The sequence below is a fragment of the Plecotus auritus genome (genome assembly GCF_963455305.1).
Source record: "Plecotus auritus genome assembly, chromosome: 2".
Classification (NCBI taxonomy): domain Eukaryota; kingdom Metazoa; phylum Chordata; class Mammalia; order Chiroptera; family Vespertilionidae; genus Plecotus; species Plecotus auritus.
In genome coordinates, this window is record NC_137771.1 from 48,249,960 (window position 1) to 48,263,894 (window position 13,935).

General features: G+C 36.1%; 1 protein-coding gene and 1 pseudogene across 10 annotated transcripts in view; one reads left to right on the top strand and one right to left on the bottom strand.

The window, feature by feature from the left end:
• The window catches only part of LEPR (leptin receptor), an 82,901-nt gene that overhangs the window by 29,979 nt on the left and 38,987 nt on the right, over positions 1 to 13,935 (top strand). For 7 of the 9 annotated variants that reach the window (XR_013960007.1, XM_080657540.1, XM_080657543.1 and 4 more), the window contains exons 3-4: positions 2,651 to 2,980; positions 4,945 to 5,068. Coding sequence is in view for 8 of the 9 variants with exons in the window: in XM_080657540.1 (XP_080513666.1) it covers positions 2,651 to 2,980; positions 4,945 to 5,068 (454 nt within the window). In the remaining variant the exon portion in view is untranslated. Of the gene's footprint in view, positions 1 to 1,844; positions 1,908 to 2,650; positions 2,981 to 4,944; positions 5,069 to 13,935 lie in introns of all 9 variants that reach the window. The other 2 variants (XM_080657539.1, XM_080657542.1) reach the window with 1 other exon arrangement.
• Positions 13,447 to 13,905, bottom strand: LOC308242852 (ubiquitin-conjugating enzyme E2 N-like; annotated as a pseudogene). Its single transcript has one exon. The product of its transcript is annotated as a ubiquitin-conjugating enzyme E2 N-like (transcript).

Genomic DNA, 13,935 nt, shown 5'->3' on the forward strand with positions numbered 1-13,935 from the left:
TTTCATTTCTTCTTGGTTCTTCTTCATTTCCTCTTGGTTCTTGCTCATATTGTCGAATTTGTCTTCCATTCTTTTCAGCCACCTTATGACCATTTCTCTGAATTCTTTCTCTGGAAGGTTGCTTGCCTCCATTTCGTTTACTTCCTTTTCTGGTGATGCCTGCTTTTCTTTCATATGCGGGCTGTTTCTTTGTCTCCCCATGGTCTCTCTTCTCTGGATGTCTGGTTATGTAGTTCTCTCTCTCCTTATCCCAGGCGAAATCTGACCTTTCCATGGTGGAGTGTAGAGCTCCTCTGAATCCGTGTGTTTGTGCCAACTGGGGACCGGTGATCTGGGGCTCGCAGCTGTTCTGTGGGTGCCTCAGTTGTGGATTCTCAGGCTTCCGATCACTATCTTGAGGTTTTTAACTGCCCTGAAGCACAGCAGGCTTCTGTTTGAGATTAGTCACACATTGCTGATGACTTTTGAGCATACTATTTTCACTTGCTTCTCACTGCATTCTAGTTTTATTCTGATGTTAAAAAAACCTCATCATCTAATTTAGGTTAATTTCTTAGTTTTTAAAATTAAAGTCAAGCTATTGTTTATAAAACCCATCTTATCTGGCAATCATTACCTGTGTGTCAACTAGTTGTGAGCATCTACTTGGCCATTCCAATCTAAAGGTGCTCTTATTAGCTTCTCTACTTCTTTGTTGTACATACAATTCTTTCTCATTGTAACCATCTATATATTTACAGAAAATACTCAGGATAACTCCACTGTTACAGATCTCAGAACAAACCATGTCACAAAAGACTATCAAAAAGCAATAACACACTCATTCTTTCTTATATAATTCTCTCATTGTCTCTACCTAATTTTGTTAGGTTCCACTTAAATGTTTCACATTAAATTTCCCAAAGGTTTGCAGTGTGATCAGGTTCTGTGAATCAGAAAAGTTCCTGGGATATTTGAGATGCATGCTCTGGACTCCTCGCAGGTTTAGGGTTTATTTGGAGGGAAAGAAATACCATTTTCAAAGGAAGCATACAAACAAAATAGAATTATCTTTTAATTGAACTGATTCAATAGTTGCTATGTCTATGACATTCATTATTACATTTTAAATTTCAAATACTTCTTTGAAGAATTTAGGCTCACTTCAGTTCAGCCAACTGAATCCTCCATGTGCAGCTAGAAAATATAATGCTTTTAATTAATACCATTACATATTCATGGGTTTTGTAACACCAAAGAAATAAGTTATTCTCTTTTCATTGAGATATTATAATTTTAGAAATGTGTTAGAAATATTGAAGTACAAAGGAACACTATTGCAATGAGGATCCACTTTCAGTGATGTTATCGTAGCTAATTATTAACATGGGGCAAAATAATATTAGTCATGCTAATCATTTTTGCCTTAATTTTTGCATCTGATACATGTTTATATTAATTTATATTTACAGAAAGGTTTAGAGACTAAGCTGTTAACAGTCAGTTTTTATGTATTGTTTGGATATTTTTATGTCTTATTTTTATAATTTAAAATAATTGTGAATTGATTTTTAAAAATTTCTATTTTCTTACATTTTACCCTAATTTTTCAAAATATTTATTCCATGCAAATCCATGCAGAATTCTCAGAATTCTCATTCTGCATTAATATGTATATGAAGTAACACAGCTGTTGGATTTGGGTAACTTGTAAAAGAAATAATTATAGAAAGTTGATATTTTATTTTCAAACAATTCATTATTTAAAAACAAGTATCACTTTTGAGGATTATTTTTGGTACAGGATTTTTTATAATTGTGCTTAACTTTGATGTATCTTAAAAGTGATAATTGTCTTTAATTAGCAATGGAAGATTCCTGTAAGAAGTCTTGTCATTGTGCACCGAATCTTGGAGAGTGCATTAAGGGTATGTCTCATATGATGTCATATATCTGGAGGATTATGGGCAGGATCAGTTCATCTAAGTATCCTGATGTTGAAGACAAACCCTTTAAGAAAGGATTCAGTGAAAGTACTGTTAACATTTTGGTGTCATTCTCTTTAAGAAATATTAAAACAGCCCGGTTGGCGAGGTTCAGTGGTTGAGCATCAACCCATGAACTCAGGGCACATGCCTGAGTTGCGGGCTTTGATCCCCAATAGGGGGCATGCAGGAGGTAGCCAATCAGTGATTCTCTCTAATCTTTGATGTTTCTGTCTCTTTTTCTCTCTCCCTTACTTTCTCTGAAATCAATAAAAACATATTTTAAAAAAGAAATATTAAAACAGCACTTCAATATTTATCTATGTAATTGTCCATTCAGATATTTCTTATCTATGCTGGAGTTCATTAGAATATTCTTTAGAAATGGAAACTGAAATATTTAGTTAAACTTTCTTTTTATTAAAATATAAATTATACTAATGAGAAAGAAGAAGCATGAATTTCCAAAAAGGGGTGCTAGAGAGTGAAGTTGTCTCTATAAATAAATGCACCTCTCAAGTATAACACATTATATAATAGATGTACAGAGCCATGTATTAGGCACTGATTGAGCACTTGGAAAGTTAAATAATTATTGTTGAGCACTGCATGGTTTAATCTTAGATACTTCCTATTTATGTCTTAATCAAAATGATTTTTTATGTGTGTTTTTAATGTCCAAACAGAATTTATTTACATGATAACAGCATTTAACTTGGCATATCCCAGTACTCCTTGGAGATTTAAGCTGTTTTGCATGCCACCAAACGTAACTTACGACTTTCTCTTGCCTGCTGGAATCTCAAAGAACACTTCAAATTTGAATGGATATTATGAGCCACTTTTAGAAGCTAAATTTAATTCAAGTGGTGCCTACTCTTCTAACCTAACATCCAAAACAACTTTCCACTGTTGCATTTGGAGTGAGGAAAATGAAAACTGCTCTGTACAGGCAGACAACATTGAAGGGAAGGCATTCGTTTCAACAGTAAATTCTTTAGTTTTTCAACAAGTAGGTAAGTATTTTAATGTTCCAAGATTTAGCTGTTATTCAGCTGTATTGAACAAAATGTTTTTATTCTCTGAAAACTGCATGGAATTGATGTCTTATGGATGGGATTCTTAACACATATTATAATTTTATATTAGTAACAGAATTAGGATTTATCATGTGACCAAACTAATAAGCCCCCAATTTTTTTTATGTCCCATAAAATAAGATAAAAATGTAATGAAGGAACTTTTTTAAACTATAAATACATTTCTTATGGTCTTCTAAATGTGCTTTAAAATAGAAAAGGCACACCTAATTTATTAAATAGATAAAATATTTAAAATATTCAATTGTTAAATTAGTTACATTTTAAAGCATTTATGAGTAATAATATTTGTTCAAGCAAAGAATTGCTCTCTAACCAATAGATCTTTTAAATCAAGGAGTTTTTGTTGTGTGAGGTTAATGCCTACTGAATGTAGCTAGTGTAGTTAATAATGCTGCATCTGGAGATCTAAACAACAAAATTATTTCCAAGCCTTCTGGAAGAGCTAATAGAGCAGAGTCACTTGATGTGGCAATATAAAGAGACCTACAGGATGAACATAAAGGCACACCATATGTATAGCATTCCTATGTAGGATTAATCAGGATTTCTCAGCTTCTACACTATTGACATTTTGGGCCAGATAATTATTGGTTATGCGGGGCTGTTCTGTGCATTGTAGGATGCTTAGCAGTATCCCTGGCTTCTACCCACTAGATGCCTGTACCACTCCCTCCCCAGTTGTGACAATCACAACATAGCTCCAGGTTTTGCCAGATGCCCCATGGAGGACCAAATGGTCCTGGTGGAGCACCACTGATTCAATGGGAAAAACACTCTGGTTTGTGGAAATCAGTTTAGAAATAAGGATAAAGGATACATATGCAATAAAATCAGAGTTTTAAAACAAGTTAGTGGTGCCTCCAATTGAATCTATAGTCTTTTAATTTTGTTATAAATCTTTTATTCCACTATACTGTCATTAAAATGAAGCTCTTTAAAAAATTTGTAAAGAAACTTAGCCATTCTAGTGATTATTAAATGTATTAAGAATGAACGTAAGAAATCAGGGTCCTTAGGATGAGTTTTGAAATGATTTAAAAAAGTTAATATTTTCTTAACATAAAAGGAATGACTATGATGCTATAGATTTTAATTTTATATACTGTATAAATAAAGGCTAATAGCTAGTTACTTCTGAGTGAGTTAAAGGCTTTGAAACTAAAATTATTAATTTAAGTGGTGGTTACTGAGGATTTCCATTGATTATTCTGCCAAGAGGGGCTCAAGAAATCTTTTAGGTTTGGGGAAATATGTTACTGTTGCCCTAAGATAGTTTCAGTTTTGTCTTACTAAATAGTCAGGATTTCCATTTTTTGCTACTCTTGCTTTCTAAATTACAAACCACCTATAGTTTATCTTACAATACCAGCTGAGTTTTTCAGTGTGCTGTGAAATAAACTTTCATCAGTTATATTTGGAGCCTGTAATATTATAAAAACAAGAATTTAAGACATGCATCATAGTTCAAAGGTGAATCACCTTGCTTTTATTGTTAAAACAGACAAAAGAAATATTGCTCCACATTTGCTTGTACTTTGATATTTAATGTTCTCTTTTCTTTTGGAAAGTGAACCTGAACTGAGCTACGTGAGGATTTTGTTTTGAGGATTGTCCTATGTAAGTGATTCAGGATAAAAAGGTCTAAGAAGCAATAATTGAATTTAATTCTTTTTTACACAAAAAGGAAACCGAAGGCCAAAGGCACTGAACGACTTTGGCAAATACATACCACTAGGTAGAGCCCGTTTTGTTTTGTTTTCTCTCAGAATGGGCAGTGTGAGTTGTATCAGAACACTGGTAAATTTAATTTAGCTCTTCTCTTTCAGTGAATTGTTCAGAATGTTTTTCAGATTTAAAGTAGTTTATTTTTAATTCAGGTGCAAACTGGAACATACAGTGCTGGATGAAAGAGGACTTGAAATTACTCATCTGTTATATAGAGCCATCATTTAAGGATTCTTTCAAGAATTATGACCTTAAGGTCCATCTTTTATATGTTCTGTAAGTACCAACTAAATTAATTTGTACAGTTCTATGACACATTTTTTTAAAAATGTATAGAAGTGGATTGTGAAACCTCTCCTATCCATACATTTCCTTTGTTGTCTATGTAAGTTTCTAGGTGGCAGTTTATATATATACTAGAGGCCCAGTGCACGAAATTCGTGCACGGTGGGTGGGGGGTATCCCTCAGCTCAGCCTGCACCCTCTTCTATTTGGGAGCCCTCGGGGAATGTCAACTGCCAGCGAAATTGGGCCTAAACCGGCAGTTGGACATCCCTCTCACAATCTGGGACTGCTGACTCCTAACCACTTGCCTGCCTGGCTGCCTGATTGCCCCTAACCACTCTGCCTGCCAGCCTGATAGCCCCCTAACTGTTCCCCTGCCAACCTGATTGACACCTAACTGCTCCCCTGCTGGCCTGATCACCTCTAACTGCCCTTCCCTGCAGGCCTGGTTGCCCCCACCTGCCCTCCCCTGAAGGCCTGGTCACCTCCAACTGCTCTCCCCTGCAGGCCTGATAGCCCCCAACTACCCTCCCCTGCAGGCCTGGTCTCCCCAACTGCCCTCCTCTGCTGGCCCGGTCACCCCTAACTGCCCTCCCCTGCTGGCCTGATTGCCCACAACTGCCCTCCCCTGCTGGCCATCTTGTGGTGGCCATCTTGTGTCCACATGGGGGCAGCCATCTTTGACCACATGGGGGCGGCCATCTTGTGTGTTGGAGTGATGGTCAATTTGCATATTACTCTTTTATTAGTTTCTTCAGCTCAGGAACATGACTTGCTTTATAGCCAGGTGCAAACATTTCACACGTTAACCAAATGTCTGTGAAGTGTTTTCCTGTGCCTCATCTCATTTGATCCTCACAGAAGTCCTGGAGTAGTTAGATAGGAGACTTGCTGGAATCCTATTTTCTTTTCATTAGCCAGACATGGAGATTTAGAAAGTTTAGAAACTTGATCCAACTGAAAAGAGGTAAGAAATGGTGGATGTTGAAAATGACTTCAGGTTTTCTCACTGCACAGAATATAGTCAAACACTGCTGCAGTTAAACATTTTACCCTTTGTTCTCCCTGCATGCTCTATAATAATAATGTGCTTCATGTTGATATTTATTGCTGTGTTGCGGACAATAACCTGTAAGAGAAGTTGGGGTGCTTCACTGGGCTGGAAAAAGTTTAGCTAAATCAGAAAACAGGTCTAATTAAGCAAGTTTATTCTATATATAAAAAAGGCTAAGTTGACTCGCGCATGCGCAATACATATAAAGCTCTTGCTGGCGCCAATCGCATGCATGTGTTTCCATCTGTCATTGTTGATCATGAATTTGGTTGACACTTCTATTATAGAAAAACGGTGAATAGTGATATTAAAATATTTCTTCTAATTAATTTCCTTTCAATGTGCACGAATTTGTGCACTGGGCCACTAGTAATTATATAATTCTCTAATGTTCCAATTTATAGAAATATTAACACAGCTCATATTAAGGATTCTTTAGTTGTGGCCCCTAAAGACTTTATTATCCTGTACATAAAATGACAATGGCAATAGAGAAATTTATCTTCTAATATTAAGGCATCTTGGGTGTAATGAAATGAGCACTGAAGATGGAATGGCAAGACTACATATGATGTCTACCTACTCTCTGAGCCTCAGTTTCTTACCTATAAAGTACTTGATACTAGTTCCCACATAAGGTGGATTAAAAAATTGTAGTAGATATTGATTCTCAAGGTGTTTTATATAAATTATAAATATATTATATTATGAAATTTGCTGATATATTTAATGTTGTTTCTGTTTCTGTGTCCTTTACCCATCAAGTACCCACCACTAAGGAATACGAAGTGTTTTTGGCCTATAGCTGGGATTGAAATTTTTTTTTCTTAAAGGGCCAGATAGCCAATATTTTATTATTTTTAAAAAATATTTTTATTGATTTCAGAGAGGGAGAAAGAGATAGAAACATCAATGATGAGAGAGAATCATTGATCAACTGCCTCCTTCATGCCCCACACTGGGGATTGAGCCTGCAACCTGGACATGTGCCCTGGCCGGGAATTGAACCATGACCTCCTGGCTCATAGGTCGATGCTCAACCACTAAGTCATGCCAGCCAGGATTGGTAGCCAATATTTTAGATTTTGCAGGACATAGTGTCTCTGTCATAACCTTGTAGCCATAGTTAATACGTAAACAAATGAGCATGCCTCTTTTTATGGACACTAACATTTGAATTTCATATAATTTCCACATATCACGGAACATTCTTCCTTTTCTTTCTTTCTTTTTTTTTTTTTAAGAAAACATTTGAAAATGTAAGAAACCATTCTTAGCTCACAGGCTGTACAAAAAGAGGTATATTTGGCTTGTGGGCTATAGTTTCCTGACTCCTGCTTAGAACATTTGAAAATTAGTTTTAGATTGATTCTTAGCATTTCACAATAGGGTTTTCTGTTGGAGTGGCTTGGGAAATTTCTGAATAGAGATGCTTTGAAGAAAAAATTAATTATGAATTACTGTGATATGTATTCTATAGTTATATATAGTCATTGTATATAGTTACTATGAATTTTTGCTATATATTTTTAGCTTCTTTGTGTATATTGAAATTTTAAAGAAAATGAACATTGATTAAATAGAACACAACAGTGAAGTATTATAGAAAACCAAAGAGTTAATCTAATTGGTTTCAGCCCTATTCTACAATTATCCACTGTATTTAGAAAAGGATGGCATTGGCAAGACCATCTAAGTTAAGAGAGTGTAATTCTAACTTATTTTTTATTTTAAAAAGAAAAATATCACTAGAATTTTTTTATCTTTAAAAACATAAAAAATATTAGTGGAGAATATATGTCTTGTTATCGGTTCAGTTCTATTTTTGCCTTAAAATTTGGGAGTTCTTTAGTCAAAGCTTCTGACATAAAACCACAATTTATTCAATTTGTTCCATATTCCTTTGAGGAAAGCTTTTATCTTAATATGTGAAAAACACATAAAAGGCAAGGCATAATATTTTAAAAATTACATTTTATTGGCTTTGTTTAAAGATTTATATAAAATGGAAAGTGCTAAGTCAATCCACCTCTGATTAAAAACAGTATTTTATGGGTGTACAGCACTTCAAGTTTTCAAAGATACTTTTATGTAACTGTCTTTGATATTTACTATAACCTTGTAAAGATAGATATTGCAGGCATTTTCTCTGTTTTACGGATTAAGGAAACTGAGGCTCATGAAATGCCCTTACATGTCTATGGCTCATAAGCAAACATAGTAACTTGAGTTTAAGTCTCAGTATGAATTTAGTGTGCTTTTTGCAACAATATTATTCCTTACACAGTGCCCAGTAGACTGCTTTACACATTAAAAGGTCTGTATATGTTGTTTCCTGATTGGTATTTTAGAACTAAATTAATACTAAAGTCTGATAAATTATGAAAATTTATTATAATTCAAAACATTTAATGCTAGTGGGAGGTGTATGGAAAGACTAGGGTACATTTCTTTCATGTTGTGTTTATATCTGAATGCACATGTATATGCTAGTTAGCACAATTTCTAAAGCAACACTTCCTCCACACTGAATTTGTAATCGGTATATTTATCACTTATAGCTTTTTCCTCCAAAAGGACTGAAACATTTCTGAAGGTAATGATTATGCCCAAATAGTACTACTCTCTCCCTAGCCCCAAGTTTTTTTTTTTAAAAGCATAAAGTGGTTTGGATAGAAGGAAGCTGGTATTTATGGACAGAATGGGAGTAGCTCAAGCAAGATAGGAGGATGAGGGGCATTATTACCTCCCGCCCCCGCCAACACTCTCACTCTAAATCTCTTCATTTACAACAAGGCTTAGACTAGGGGACCATGCAGATTAAATAAAAACCACTAATAAATCAGAAATAACAACTCTCTGTGTCTTGGTCTTTATGCCTTGAGTTAGGTAACCTTACCCAACTAATTATAATTAATTTTATAAAAATATATTTTTATTGATTGAGAGAGGAAGAGAGAGGAAGAGAAATAGAAACATCAATGATGAGAGAGAATTATTGATTGGTTGTCTCCTGCATGCTCCACACTGGGGTTCGAGCCCACAACCCAGGCATGTGCTCTGACTTAGAATCGAACCGTGACCTTCTGGTTCATAGGTAGACACTCAACCACTGAGCCATGCCAGCTGGGCTATAATTAAAATTTTAAGGTTAACCCATTCATTTGTAGATTTACAGTGATAGGCAAAGCATTGTATTAGAATTCTAATTCCTCCATGTCCTTGTTCAACACTTGGTTTGATTAATTTTTTAAATTTTAGCCATTTTAATATATGGATAGTGGTATCTTACTGTGTTTTTAATTTGCATTTCCTGAATGACTAATGATGTTGGGCTTTTTTCAGGGACTTATTTTCATTCTTATATCTTCTATGGTGAAAGGACTGTTGACATCTTTGCCTATTTTTTAATTGGGTTGTTAATTTTAGTGTTACTGAGTTTTGAGCATTCTTTATATCTTCTGGGTACAAGTGCTTTATCAGGTAGGTGATTGACAAATGTGTTTTCTCAATCTATGGTTTGTCTTTTTGTTATTTTTTATAGTGTCATTTGAAGAACAGAAGTTTTCAATCTTGATAGAAGTCCAGTTTATCAATTTGTTCTTTTTTAAAAAAAATACATCTTTATTGTTGAAAGTATTACATATGTCCTTTATTCTCCCCATTGCCCTCTCCTATCCCCCTCCCCCAAGCCTTCCTCACCTACTGTCTGTGTCTTTGGGTTATATATATATATATGAGTTTATCAGTCAATCTCTTCCCCCTCTCCCCGCCCCTGCCTTCCCTCTGAGGTTTGACAGGCTGTTCGATGTTTCTATGTCTCTGGGTCTATTTTTGTTAATCAGTTTATGTTGTTCACTAAATTCCACATATGAGTGAGATCATGTGATACTTACCTTTCTCTGACTGGCTTATTTCGCTTAGCATAATGCTCTCTAGGTCTATCCATGCTGTTGCAAATGGTAAGGGTTCCTTCTTTTTTATGACTACCTAGTATCTCATTGTATAGATGTACCACAGTTTTTTAATCCATTCATGTGCTGATGGGCACTTAGGCTGTTTCCAAATTTCAGCTATTGTAAATTGCACTGCTATGAACATAGGGGTGCATATATTCTTTCTGATGGGTGTTTCTGAGTTCTTGGGATATATTCCTAGAAGTGGAATCACTGGGTCAAATGTGAGTTCCATTTTTAATTTTTGAGGAAACTCCAAACTGTTTTCCACAGAGGCTATACCAGTCCATATTCCCACCACTATTGCAGAGAGTTCCCTTTTTCTCCACATCCTCGCCAGCACTTGTCATTTGTTGATGATAGCCATTCTGACAGGTGTGAGGTGGTACCTCATTGTCATTTTGATTTGCATCTCTTGGATGATCAGTGACTTTGAGCACTTTTTCATATGCCTTTTGGCCTTCTGTATCTCCATTTTGGAGAAATGTCTATTGAGGTCCTTTGCCCATTTTTTAATTGGATTGTTTATCTTAATTTTGTTAAGTTGTATGAGTTCCCTGTAGATTTTGGAGGTTAACCCTTAACAGATGTATTGTTGGCAAATATGTTCTCCCATGGAGTTGGCACTCTTGTTATTTTATTGATGGTTTCTTTTGCTGTGCAGAAGCTTTTTATTTTGATATAGTCCCATTTGTTTATTTTCTCCTTAATTTCTATTGTCCTAGGACAGTGGTTGGCAAACTGGGGCTTGCGAGCCACATGCGGCTCTTTGGCCCCTTGAGTGTGGCTCTTCCACAAAATACCATGTGCGGGCGTGCATGTACAGTGCGATTGAAACTTCGTGGCCCATGCGCAAAAGTTGGTTTTCAGCTCTCAAAAGAAATTTCAGTCGTTGTACTGTTGATATTTGGTCTGTTGACTAATGAGTTTGCTGACCACTGACCTAGGAGATGTATCTGTAAACATATTGCTACGAGTCATGTCTGAAGTTTTGCTGCCAATGGTTTCTTCTAGGATTTTATGGTTTCCTGTCTTACATTTAAGTCTTTTATCCATTTTGAGTTTATTTTTGTGTATGGTGTAAGTTGGTGGTCTAATTTTATTTTTTTGCATGTATCTGTTCAATTTTTCCAACACCATTTATTGAAGATACTGTCTTGACTCCATTGTATACTCTTGCCTCCTCTATCAAATATTAAATGATCAAAACAATAGATGCAGAAAAAGCATTCGACAAAATCCAACACCCTTTCTTGATAAAGACTCTCAGCAAAGTGGGAATAGAGAAATTATACCTCAATATAATAAAAGCCTTATATGACAAACCTATAGCCAACATCATACTCAATGGACAAAAGCTAAAACCATTTTCCCTAAGAACAGGAACAAGGCAGGGATGCCTACTTTCACCACTCCTGTTTGACATAGTACTAGAAGTGCTAGCCATTGCAATAAGACAAGAAGAAGAAATAAAAGGCATCCAAATTAGAAATGAGGAAGTAAAACTGTCACTATTTGCAGATGATATGATACTATACATAGAAAACCCTAAAGACTCCATCAGAAAACTACTAGATTTAATAAATGAATTTGACTATGTAGCAGGATATAAAATTAATACCCAGAAGTCCATGGCATTTTTATGCACCAATAATAACTCTCAGAAAGGAAAACCAAACAAATAACCCCATTTACCATTACAACAAAGAATTTAGATACTCAGGAATAAACTTAACCAAGCAGGTAAAAGACCTATATTTGGAAAACTACAAGACATTGCAAAAAGAGATAGAAGAAGATATATGCAAGTGGAAGAATATACAGTGTTCATGGATTGGTAGAATCAACATCATTAAAATGTCCCTACTACCCAAAGCAATCTACAGATTCAATGCAATCTCCATTAAAATACCAACAGCATATTTCACAGAGCTAGAACAAATTCTCCAAAAATTTATATGGAATCAAAAAAGACCCCGAATAGCTGCAGCAATCTTGAGAAAGAAAAACAAAGTTGGAAGAATCACAATACCAGATTTCAAGTTTTACTGCAAAGCCACTGTACTCAAAACAACCTGGTACTGGCACAAGAACAGGCATATAGACCAATGGAACAGAGCAGAGAACCCAGAAATATCAATTTGGTCTTTATGAGTCATACTTTCGGTGTCTTGAAGCTAACAAATTTTTACCTAACTCAAGGTCACACCTCCCCACCCCACCCATCTTCTGTTCTAGAAGTTCCTTAGCTTTAGGTTTTACATTTGAATTGGTGATCCATTTAAAAAAATATCTTTATTGATTTCAGAGAGGAAGGGAGAGGGAGAGAGAGATAGAAACATCAATGATGAGAGAGAATCATTGATTGGCTGCCTCCTGCACACCCCCTACTGGGGATTGAGCCCACAACCCTGGCATGTGCCCTTGACTGGAATTGAACCTGGGACCAACCCTTCAGTCCTCAGGCCAATGCTCTATCCACTCAGCCAAACCAGCTAGGGCTAGTGATCCATTTTGAATTAATTTTTTAATCTGGTGTGAGGTATGGATTGAAGGGTTCCCCGCCCCTACCTTCCTTGAATGAATCACTAGAATATAGAGATCCCATTGTTCCAGCACAATTCATTGAAAAGATTACCCTTTCTCCACACAGTTGCTTCTTTTTATTTATTTATTGTTTAGAATAACAAACAAACAAAATTTACTAAAACATAAGATTTACAGAAGTTTCCAGGCAAACCATACAAAATGGTCACAAGCTTTTCTTGAAGGGAGGATTCTACATTTGATAGCAAAGTCACAATGTTATTCGTGAGGGCCATGGTGTTTGTTTAATGTTCCCATTTTGGTTTAAACAATCAAGCTTATCCACCTACAGCATCTAAATAAAGTTAGACTTGGCTAAAGAGCATATTCTAAAGAACTGGTTAACTGCTTTTAACCAATGCAATTTGATCACCATAAAAAGGGGAAAAGGAGCCCATAAAATTAAAATTAAATTACCTACCCCCTCAAAAAAACCACCCACACCCCTGCAGCTAACCCTGACAACTACCTTCATTCACAGTGCTTTATACTTAAACCATGATGGGGGGAAATGGATAAAAGCAGAGAGGGGTCACTGCTTTTAAATGTTTCACAACAATCCAGATGGTACTTCTAGTCTCTGCTCATGCTTTATAACAGTGAATCAGGACAAGACATAGATTTGCTAATGTGCATTTAATCACCAAAGGACTGAAGATGTCTGGGCTTTTATTATGTAATGTTTCTAAGACTGTGTCCATTAAATGTAAACAAAAAAGGAAGAAGTCTTGGCAGAACAGGAGAAGTGATGCACACCTCATGATCAGATCGGTTTAAATATTAGTCATGGCATGTAGCCTAGTCCATGCTCTAGCTATTTCAATGGCTTGGGCTTTGTTGGTCTTCCATTGCTCCGCTACATCATCTGCTAATGGGTCATGTGGGTTGGGAGCACTTAACAAAGCCTGGATCGATGGCAGAACTGTGTGAATCTGCAGTGCTGGGGACCACTTATCTTTCACAGTATCTAAACATATTCTTCCCAACTTGTCTACATTAGGATGATAAATTTTGGTCATGAAACGTACTTTAGGTGCTGCCATCGATTATTCTTCTGGAAGGAATAGTTCAAGTTTAAAAGTCCCTCCCTCAAAGGGGGAGTCCTGGGGGCCAGCAATGACCACATGAAAATAACGGGTGTTGCTCTCATCTGGTTCTGCTTTAATGCCGGGAACTGGTTCTGCCAGCAAACGCTGGGTTTCCTTGATAATCCTGCAGGGCAACCTGGCCATCTTGTCAGATCCCAAGTTCGGCCTCCGGTC